General features: G+C 30.6%; 1 protein-coding gene and 1 long non-coding RNA gene across 2 annotated transcripts; one reads left to right on the forward strand and one right to left on the reverse strand.

Moving 5' to 3' along the window:
* The first annotated feature begins 502 nt into the window (after window positions 1–502).
* LOC111912746 (calcium-dependent protein kinase 2) lies at window positions 503–4,555 on the forward strand. The gene is made up of 8 exons (XM_023908486.3): window positions 503–1,296; window positions 1,940–2,086; window positions 2,180–2,332; window positions 2,481–2,596; window positions 2,978–3,145; window positions 3,253–3,380; window positions 4,164–4,263; window positions 4,356–4,555. The coding sequence occupies exons 1-8, from the start codon at window positions 510–512 to the stop codon at window positions 4,401–4,403; spliced, it is 1,647 nt and encodes a 548-aa protein (XP_023764254.2). The 5' UTR covers window positions 503–509; the 3' UTR covers window positions 4,404–4,555.
* Window positions 4,494–11,096, reverse strand: LOC111912747 (uncharacterized). Its single transcript, XR_002857304.2, has 7 exons — window positions 10,868–11,096; window positions 10,723–10,791; window positions 10,404–10,654; window positions 10,232–10,310; window positions 4,865–4,913; window positions 4,741–4,792; window positions 4,494–4,609 (listed from the first exon to the last, which is right to left on the reverse strand). It is a non-coding gene; the product is annotated as an uncharacterized LOC111912747 (long non-coding RNA).
* Between the last annotated feature and the right edge of the window lie 863 nt (window positions 11,097–11,959).

Below are 11,959 nucleotides of genomic sequence, written 5' to 3' on the forward strand. Positions count from 1 at the left end.
ATGACTAATTTCGAGGCTTGATTTCAAATAGAAAGGGCAAACTTTTAAGACTGCTTTTAATTATTGAACTATGTAAGATTAATTTTTAGCGTTTGTAAATATTTTAGAATATACATGTTGAGATAGAAAGACCAAAAAAACAGATGGGATCAGATCATTATATACATTATATAATCTTATGATCTACATACAAACCTACAATCTTTTCTGAAACTTTACTATAAAACTGCTCATTTTTGGCTTGATAGTTACAATCCTACAATCAAGATATCAATCATAACACCAATACAATGACTACGATATTATTTGTTTCAATTTTAAATTAAGAATATTAAATAAAAAAAACAAATTTAATAAGCTTTGCTATAAAATTTAAAAAAAAAAAAATCCACTTTTCATTTGAAAGTCTTGAATACACAACAAACAGAACTTATTCTCTATAACTTTATCAAATATCTCAAGGGTGCATTAAGAGAATGCGTATTTCACAACACTAAACAAAGGTTCCCATGGTGAATCTCACAACAAATATTCTTTCCTTCTTCCCATTTTTCTTTCTAAACAATGTCACTCCATCTGAATTCTTAACTTTCTTCCATATTTCGTCACACACTATTCCAAAAATCCAACATTTACACAAAACCCACAAACCCATATTCCAAAGATCAACTCAAATGGGTATCTTTCTAAGCAAAAACCAAAACCTCCGAACACAACTACCACCACCATCATCGCCGGAGCTCCACCACCAGAAGCCATGGGATTCAATCCTAGGCATACCATACAAAAACATCACAGATGATTACAAAATCGGTAAAGAATTGGGAAGAGGCAAATCTGCAGTGACAAAGATCTGTAAAGAAAAGGCAACGGGTAAGAAATACGCATGCAAGTCGATTCCAAAGAGGAGACTTGTTACTGAAAGCGAGAGGCAACATTTGAAGAGAGAGGTTAGGATTATGGAGCATTTGAGTGGTCAAAAGAATGTTGTGGAATTGAAATGTACTTATGAAGATAATCGATCTGTGCATTTGATTATGGAGTATTGCGAAGGTGGAGAGCTTTATGATAAGATGAAAGCGAAGGGTAGATATAGTGAGAAAATTGCGGCTCAAATTATTAGTTCAATAATGAAAGTTGTTTATTCTTTGCATTTTATGGGTGTGATGCATAGAGATTTGAAGCCCGAGAATTTTTTGTTGTCAAAAAGAGGTGTTTTGGGGTTTCTTCCATGTTATGCTGATTATACCATGTTGAAAGCAATTGATTTTGGATTATCCGCGTACATCGAGGAAGGTATTTTTAATGTTTTTTTTTTCTTATTAAGGTATTGTATTTTGAAATAATATCCAATTACAGTATTATATATTTTTTTGTTATAAGGATATTATATTTTGAAAAATCTACCATGTAGCATAGAAATTGTTTTATATTTGAATGATATTGCTATAATATCTAGATGTTTTCATGAATAATATTGTAATAGTAAGGAATAAAAGTAAGATGACATAATAAACAAATCAATGAAGTCATTATAGCATTTTATAATTAATTTTTTTTCTTATTAGGATATTATACTTCAAAAATTTACGAACTATAGTAGTGAAAACCATTTTCTATTTGGTATACATTGTTGTAATTATAAGACATTGTACTTTTGAAAAATCTACCACATTATATGCATTATACTTTTATTTATTTTCTCATCATGATATTAAACTTTGAAAAATCTACCAATTATAACGAAAAATTATTTTATATTTGGATGCCAATATGCCATTGCTATAACTACATCGTTTTATTTATAATACAATGTTGTAATGGGAAGAAATAAAAACAAGATCCCATAAAAAACGACAATAAAAACACATTGCTATTTATCGTATTGAATCAATTTATGAATTCCCAATTAAAATGAAATATGCAACCTTTTTTCTAGGAAAACTTAACCAAGAGAAAGTTGGAACTGCATTCTACGTTGCCCCCGAGGTTTTAAGGCGTCAAGGATACGATAAAGAAGTGGATATATGGAGCGCAGGGGTGATTCTATATATGTTACTCACCGGAGTGCCACCTTTTTATGGTGGTAAGAATAAGATTACAAGATTCCCTATCTTTTTTTTAGCATTTAAATTACCTCTAAAAAAATTAACTCATCCAAAATTTTTTATTTTTGTAGAAGATGAGAAAGAGATATTTCACGCGATAATGAAGGCAGATCCCGATATGGAGAACTACCCGTGGCCGTTGATTTCAGAGAAGGCGAAGGAGTTGGTGAAGAAGATGCTCACGGTGGATCCAAAAAAACGCCCAACCGCCGCGGATGTTCTTAGTATGTTTCTAACATAACAAAATTAATTATCAAATCCAAATGGAAGGGAGAGTGAAATTACTTATATAACATTGGCGTAGCCTTGTTTATCATTAAAACACTATCTTTTGCAAGTTGATTATTTGATTTTGATTATTTTAACATTTAGATGATCCGTGGTTGGTGGACAATGGTGTAGCAACCAAAAATCCAATAGATGATGAGTTTCTTGTTAGGATGAAGAACTTTAGAGCTATGACCAAATTCCAAAGATTCGCACTCCAGGTATGGTTTAACATTCATGAAGGAATTTGATTCCTCCAATTTTGTAGACGTAATGGAATGAAAACTGTAATATATATAATTCCAATTCTATTTATGTGAACAGTATTATTTTTTTTCCCTAGAATTCATGTGATTAATTATAATTTTATTTTCTAGAAACAACTAAAACATTAGTATATTTTATTACAGTTTGAACCAACTTTCAATTTCATTACAAGGATCGTAGCTGTATAAATATAATATAATATTGAAGTTGTCAAAATTTTTTATTATAATCTTTAAATTTTGGTTGGAACTTGGAACAAGCATTTATTATGTTTTACTTTTTAGTTTTATTATTAAAAAAAAACTCATTCAGCCTTATCTTTTCATATATTTTAGGTTATTGCGGATATCATCCCACCAGACGAACAGGAGGGACTAAAAGCAATGTTTCATAATATAGACACAAACGAAGACAAAATTATCACACGTGAAGAACTTGAGAAATCATTAGTTAGGGTCGGATCAAATCTTGGGTCCGAAGAAATCAAAACAATAGCTGAAGCTGTGAGAATCCTCAAAAAAAAAAAAAAAAAAAAAAAAAAAAAAAAAAAAACTTTATATAAAAAAATTACAAATATTACACTTATTGTATTTGTAATTTTGTATTGTAGGCTGATGCAGATAGGAATGGATTGATCGACTACAATGAGTTTATCACAGCCATGATGAACTTTCGGAGAACTTATAAAGAGGAACACCTTCGTAATGCTTTTCAGAAATTTGACAAGGATGATAACAAGTAAGCATCGTATGCATTTTAGGGCAAATTAAAGAAATCAGAAAACCTGTTATATTTTTTTACAACATATATTTTATTTTTATCGATTTCCATTTTCTGGTTTTTACAATTTTGGCCCAAAAAAGAATCATTTAACAGAAAGCTTAAATATGGACCAAAACTGCAAGAGAAATTTTTTTGGGACCAAATTTGTAATTTACTCTTTTTCCGAATTCGTTATTTTGACGTGATCATATAACAAGTCAAAAGTGTCATTTTGGAAAAATGTCTGTAACTTTTATTGTTTGATTGGGAAAAAAATTTACAAGTTCTAAACGACTTTCCAAATTAACCATTTAATTTGACCTGATTCAACAATTACATTACAGGTGAAATCTGATATAAGAAAATAACAATTACCAATGAAACCTAATACTAATATAAAAGATCAAATTAGGTGATTTGGAAAAACGTTTGAAACTTTTATGCCTTGATTGGAAAATATATAAAAGTTACAAATATTTTTCCAAATTTACCATTTTGACCAGATCAAAATAGTTAATCTGGAAACTTATAGGGGAAACATAAATAAAACAGGTTAAAATGCTTGATTTGGAAGGAAAAAAAAGTCTATAAGACTATACCCTTTATGTTTTTGATTAAAAGAAATAACGTACTAGTGGTTAAACTTATAAATTGCCCAATATATATTGGTTTCTTTCTGTAATTTCCTCTATTTTGTACATGTTTTTCTAGAAATTTATCGTTTTTGAGTTTTGGATCATGATGTGGAATTTATGGCAGACGTATTTCAAAAGATGAACTAAAATCAATGTTGGAAGAATATAAAATGGGAGATGAGGACACCATTAATGATATAATATCAGAAATTCAAGTGAATGCTGTAAGTTATTACTGTTTGAATAAAGTGTTGTTGAATATATATGATGTTTAAAGACTATTCGAGAAAAATGATGATTTTGACCCTAATAACAGGATGGTGAAATCAACTATGAAGAATTCTGTAAAATGATAAGAAGCTAAAAGACGAGGTTGAGGAAATACCGTTCCATATTCGCTAGTTTCTGAAAAATTATATGTTTTAAACTTTTAACTCATTTAACAGTTTACTTAATTAAATTCAGTAAAATTGTATCTTATAAATGAATGGTTAGCCTAACTTCACTATTCCTTGATATTGCCTTGTGATTGTGTCAAAATGGGGGTTGATGTTCTCGAAGCCATGTTACCTACAAATCGATATAATTGTGTCAGTTTACAAGGGCATTATCGTCTTTTGCACATAAAAAAAGAGCAAGAATGAGTCCCTATTTGTCCCCACTGTAAGGATCATATGAAAATGATGCAAGAAACAACGTACAACTTTGTTGTATGCAAGTGAAGCTTCTTCAATGGCTTCGACGAGATATTTCCTGTAAAATTACGAAAATATCCCTGTTAAAATCACAAAGGGGGAAAAACAATTTAGGAAAGCACAATCTTACCTTATCTTCCTGTGTATAAGTCTCATGCAGGAGAATATGCTCCAAAACTCTGAACGAAACAAAAAGAGGAGGGCATTCAAATGAATATTACAGTTTATGAATAGAAAAATATTTAGATTCATATTTGTGTGGTGCAAGGAGAGTGAAACTAACCCAAATCATCAATAAAAGCATCAACCACACTACAGTTAAGGTAAAATACATGTGAAATTTAAGAAACTGTAAAATGACAGGGTGGGAACAAACAAATGGACTTTTTAACAGCTACCAAGGGACTAATTTAGAGTTGATCTGTCGTTTTGGACATGGGAGTATTCAAAGCTAGAAGCCAACTTGATTACTTGATTCCCAAAAACAACCGATCCATGAAGATTCATGTTGAGATGTCGACACAGGGGAAGCGATGTAGAAGGGTATTTTGGTCCAATTTGTAGATTATACTGAGCCACACTCTACCACACCCTATATGCAGCAAAATATTAATGTCATAAGTGATACCACATCATCCATTAACAAGGGTATTTTGGTCCAATTTCCCATTATCTACAAATCCATGATTCCAACCCTCGGATTGTTTCTACTTCCCATAATCCGGCTGTGTATTTTATAAACTTGGCTAAAATGAAAGACGTTAAACATACCAAAAGTAACCGAAACATTAATCCAAATGCTTACAAGTTATTAACTACATTCCCCTTTTCACACACAAAACCATATCAGGTGACACAAAAAAGAATCAAAGTACATTATCCTTTTACGAAAAAAAATCATAAAAATCAAAGTACATTGTCCTTTTACGAAAAAAAAATCATAAAAATCAAAGTACATTGTCCTTTTACGAGAAAAAAATCATACCAAGTGACGGAAAACCAAAAAAAAAAAAATCAAAGTGCATTGCCCTTTCATGCAAAAAACCATACAAATGACAAAAAACCAAAAAATATATATATTAACAAAAATGCTCCCTATATAAAAAATGAATAAATGGTCTATTAAAAAAAAAGCAACAACAACAATAACATAAATGCTCCACATAACCCAAGTCTAAGATTAAAGATATCAAAAAAAAAAGGCAAGATAGATTCGATATTAAGAACCCAATACCTCAAACTGTCGAGGAAGAAACACTCTTGGAAAATCATTCTCTACTGCATTTATTATTCTTATTTTGAAACTAAATTACTAAATTTTGACATCCAAATTAAAAATGTGCAGTTGTAAATAAAAACAACATAAAATAAAATAATCAAATGTATAAAGGAAATGTAGCTTTTTTAACAACCAATTATCAAGGGCGGCTCAACCATTTTAGAGGCTCTAAGAAAACAAAAAAATTGGGGCCCTTTAGGAAAGCAAATAGATTCGAACCTAAGACCCTTGGTTTGCTAAACCACCACTTTTACCACTAGGCCAAGCTCCAACTTGTCTTTGCAACCCAGGAAATATGTATATATACAGATATAATTAACATAATAAGTTTTAAAATTGGAGGCCCTTTAGAATTGGGGGCCCTAAGCCCTTGCTTACTTTTGTAAAGCATAGAGCCGGCCCTGCCAATTATCATAATTAATTAGGCCATGTAGCTTTTTTTTTTCAATTTATTTTGACCTTATTCTCCTACATTGATTTTATATTTTGTTAAATTGTCAAGTTTTGAAAGAGAAGTTAACAATATATATATATATATATATATATATATATATATATATATATATATATATATATATATATATATATATATATATATATTCATGCAAGTTTCAAAGATCCAAAAGAAAAATAAACCTTCCTTGTCTTTTTTTCCTCTTTCATAAAAAAAACCTTCAAAAACATTATGAATGTCATTACTTTAGTTCAACCGTAATCATTAATCTGAAATTCATGTCACTAGTTATTTAGTTATGTGTGTTCATCGAGATAACATAGAAAAAACTTACTCATATATGTCCAAAACCTAAATCGATAAACATGTATGAAATAATGAAAATGATGGGCAACATGGTCGTATATTGGTTTGTGTTTCTATCTTTTTTCTTATGAGGTTTTTGAATTTGAGTATTCTTATTAACGATAAAGTAACAAATCACAATGTTGTTTTAGAAAAAAAAAACAATTTGTATGGTTTAATAGTAGAAAAGGCCCAATTTTCATATAACTTTTAATAGAGTGAGGATGCAGGATGAAGCCCTTTCCAAATCATAATGGGACAACAACCGTTGACATCTCAAGAGTTGACCAAAGCTTATAAAGGAACTAGCCAACCTGGATACAAATTTGTGAAAGGGTGGAACGAAGAACTTGATAAAACAAGATCGTACTTAACAAAAGCCGGCAAATGTATGAAGAAATGGGAGGATAAGAAAAGGCAGCCACGAAAATTCATAATGAGTGACAAGGTAATGGTAAAGTTCCCACATAGAATGTTTAAAGCCACCCGAAAAGTACACAAGGACTTAATAAGAAGATATGAAGGATCATTAAGTGATACAAAAAGTCGAGAGTCAATCATATAAGCTAGACTTACCATCACACTTGGAGATCCATTTCGGATTCCATCCAAGTCTCTTTCAACCTTATAATTAAGATGAAGAGGACCCTATTAGGGGTGAATCACATCGGGCTCCAGTTACGAATGTGATCTTCTTTGACAAAGAAGTAGATGATATTCTAGCCGATCGAGCAATTCACAAAATAGGATTACCCAACTGGACCGAGTACTATGTTTGTTGGAAGGGACAACCCGATACAGAATCTAGTTGGGAACAAGAACAAGACTTGTGGCAGTTCCGAGACAAGATCGAAGCATACAAGTCCAAGGCTTGACGAGGGTGTCAAGGACTTAAGTGGGGGAGTTTGTCACAAGACGGTGTTCCAGAATTTTCTGGACCGATCAAGAAGATAGTAGAACTAGTAACAACGATCCGGAAGACCATAGTATGTCCTAGAGTTCTCTTGGATACAAAAGAATAGTATAGAAACTTCTAGATTTTTGTATGTAGATAAAGATCTTGTAGGAACGATTATAGAATACTCAGGATTGTTCGGAACCTAGAAACTTCCCTTGAAGATGTGTGTGTTTCATATAAATAGGGGAGGACTCATTTGTTTAAACCATCGAGAAGTTCCCTTGTAAAGAAGTTGAGTTGTATAATATAAGCTTTCTTTCTTACTTTGAAGTGTTCCTTGTCGCATATCTTGCTTACTTGAGTCGTTAGTACACTCGAATGATCGAAGATAGCCTGACTTAGTGGAAGATAAACTAAGTAGCACATGAGATAAACTAGTTGCAAGAGTCATCCTATTGACAATAAGCATAAGCTTTGTTAATTGACCAATATAACCTTCCAATAGGTTTAATATCTACCATGTCCTTATACGTCCATTTCTCGCCTCGGTCAATAGTCAATTAACCAACCTGTCTTCAAAAGTACATAAAGAAGTTTATCCCTCACTAACTTCATACACTTGCTTCTTCCTATACCCTCACCAATAAACATTTTCTTTCATCAGCCTTCAACTATTTGTTCCTAGTTTTTAGTCATATAAGCTTTAATTTTCTCATTTTGAGTTTCTTGATGATCATATGTTTGCGTCTATTCTTTTGTGATACCATTTCTTTCACCTATAATTTATGTGGTCTTGCATGTGTTTCCTTCCTTTGAATATTTTTTAGCGAGTAGTTTACATGGTCTTCCTTGTTTTTTCATGGATTGCATTACTTTTACAATGCAATCTTACGAGTCTCCTTTGCACCACCACTACTGGCCACCATACTCCTCAACTGTAACACCCTCTCATTAACTTGAACCCTAACTTTCTTCTTTTTATCTCTTTCATCTCCATTGCATTTAGACATCTCAATAAATTTCCTCTTGTTTCCGTCTTTATCTTTTTCAAGACCACTTTCACCATTTATACCTTCTATTTCATTCTTGTTTAAGTTAGACAAGCAAAATAGCAACATACTTTAACTTAAAGGGTTTACTAGGCCTTTACACTTATGATTTATTTGCATAGAATAGCAACATATACTTTAGTTTAAAATTTTTGACATTTATATGTGGGGTAGGCAAACTAGAATGACAACATACTTTATTTTAAAACATTCTACAACGTCCAAAAAAAAAGGCCGAAAAAAGAGTTATAGGGGTGTTGTTTCTATTTGTTTGTAAACCCAAAAAACACTAACCTAGTTTTATTTTGATATTCTTATATCAAGTATAAAAAACACAATGAAATATCTAAGAGCGTTAGTAAAAAGAACCGTTTACACAAAAAAAACAAAAAACAAAATCAGAATTTGAGGAATCATTAGTTAGGGTCGGATCAAATCTTGGGTCAAAAGAAATCAAAATGATAGTTGAAGCTGTAAGAATCCTCCAAAAAAATATTTACATAATTCACATCGTATATAAAAATTATACTAAAATATTACACGTATTGTTTCTGTAATTTTGTATTGTAGGCTAATGCAGATGGAAAAGGATTGATCGACTACAATGAGTTTAAAACAACCATGATGAAATTTTGGGCTCTACATAAAGAGGAACACTTTCTTAAAGCTTTTCAGCGTTTTGACAAGGATAACAAGTAAGCATTATGTACTTTTTTGGGGGAGGGGCAAAACAAATTACAAGGAAAATAAATCATTATAATTTGGGCAATTTTACGTTTTAATCATTTATATTGTTATTCTTATATATTTTTTTTGAAGTAACCACTTTGACTTGATATAACAACCCTACATCAAATTGGTTAATATGAAAAATTACTGGTCATATAACCATTTTGACCTTATTGAAAATTATGGAGATTATGGGTGAAGTCTTGTATAAGAAAACTACAATGATATTGGAAAGATGAATGAAATTAAAATGGTTTGATTGGAAAAATATAAATGCTTCAACCAGTTTTTCCAAATTAACAATTTTGACCGGAACAAAATGCTTATATATATATATATATATATATATATATATATATATATATATATATATATATATATATATATATATATATATATATATATATTTGTAAAACCCGATGTAAAAAATAAGCCGTTAAACATGATAAAAATGGGTCAAAGTGGTTAATTTGGAAAGTAAATGTCTATAACTTATTAGAAACCTGCAAAATTGACCAAAATATATCAGTTTTTTTTATAATTTTTACCTGTTTTCCTACAAATTTATTGTTTCTAAGTTTTGGATCATTATGGGGAATTTTTGGCAAACGTATTTCAAAACATGATGTTTAAAGAATATTCGAGAAAATGATGATTTTGACCCTAATAACAGGATGGTGAACTCAGCTATGAAGAATTCTGTAAAATGATAAGAAGCTAAAAGATGATGTTGAGCAAATTACCAAATTTATTTCAAGCATTGGGCAATTGGTTGAGATCCATTTCCACTTGGTGAATTGTCCATTGCATATTCTCTAGTTTCTAAAAAATTACATGTTTTAACTTTTAACTTATTTAACATTTTATTAATGAAATTCAATAAAATTGTATCTTAGAAATGAATGGTTAACCTACCTTCACTATTTCTTGATATTGCCTTGCGATTGTGTCAAAATGGGGGTTGATATTCTTAAAGTCGTGTCACTTACAAATCGGTATAATTGTGTTAATTCACAAAGGCACTATCGTCTTTTGCACATCAAAAAGATCAAGAATGAGTCCCTACTTGCCCCACTATAGTGACCGTATGAAAATGATGCAAGAAACAACATACAACTTTGTTGTATGCAAGTGAAGCTTCTTCAATGGCTTCGACGGGATATTTCCTGTAAAATTACGAAAATACCCTATTAAAATCACAAAAAGAAAACGATTTAAGAAAACACAATCTTACCTTATATTATGCAGTGTTGGGACTGATTCCTGTGTATAAGTCTCAAGCAGGAGAATGTGCTCCAAAACTCTGAACGAAATAAAATAAGGAGGGCGTTTATGTCTTTTGAACAAAATGATAGGTAAAGGGAATAAAAGACACAAACCTCAATTTGGCACTCATGGTTTCACACCTTTTGCACAACCAAATCATTTGTAGTTAATCCTAACAATCAAATTTGGTTACAATGTTGGCAACCAGACCTAATACAGCAAAATCTTAAATATTTTAATTTAACTAAATACATAATGTTAGTTTTGACTTAATTATCATAGCATGCTTTGTAACATAAAAAAAATGCAAGTAAGAGGTTATGATAAACAAAAAAATGGAAGTAAGTTGTTATTTCTTGGATCTAACTCTCTCAACAAAATTTTTTTACACATGTCTTATTACTTTTTATAAGGGGTTGAATGCAAGAAATAGCAACATGTCTTCTTCATTTATTTATTATAGTATGCTATTTTAATTATCAAGAAATAAAAACATGCTTTCTTAACTATATTAGTAAATATTAAACTACTAACAGATTATCATTTCTGCCATTCTAAGAAGATTAATCGATTATCATTGAGATACATATAATTGGTTGAAAAATTAGCCACCGCCAATTTTTATTTTTATTTTAGTTTAAAGTACCCAAACATGTCAGTTATCATAAAGAGAGGATGTAAAAACAAATCTTAACATGTTTGTGTATGTATGTGTGTACATTAATATAACTGTTGCAAAAAAGAATAGTTAACTTTGAATTGTTTGATCATGCTTATCTTTTGTACCAAAAAATCCATATGCCCCTGGCTAGCTGTAAAAATAACTATTAATAAATGCAAGCCTTTTTTTAAACTTTTTTTATGTTTATTATACAACAATGTTGCGACTGCTTAAATATGTTTTCAATAAAATATTGCATCTTTTGGTCCTAAATGAAAGGCCATTCCATATTTGCATATAAAATGCCTCTTTGCTATGTAAATCAGGAAGAATGTAAATTGTCTTTACATAAATGCATATCTTAACCTTGCAAAAAATACCATTTCTATTTAAGTACTCAAAATGATGTGTCATCACTAAAGTAACAACAATAACCTAAATGTGAATCATCTATACAATCAACCCTAATGCCTATTGTGTATCTTTGTTTTCCTCACAATGATGAAACATGGAGAAAAATATTAGAAAACAGTGTCATTAAAAG

The sequence above is a fragment of the Lactuca sativa genome, chromosome 9, assembly GCF_002870075.4.
Source record: "Lactuca sativa cultivar Salinas chromosome 9, Lsat_Salinas_v11, whole genome shotgun sequence".
In the NCBI taxonomy this organism is placed as follows: Eukaryota; Viridiplantae; Streptophyta; class Magnoliopsida; order Asterales; family Asteraceae; genus Lactuca; species Lactuca sativa.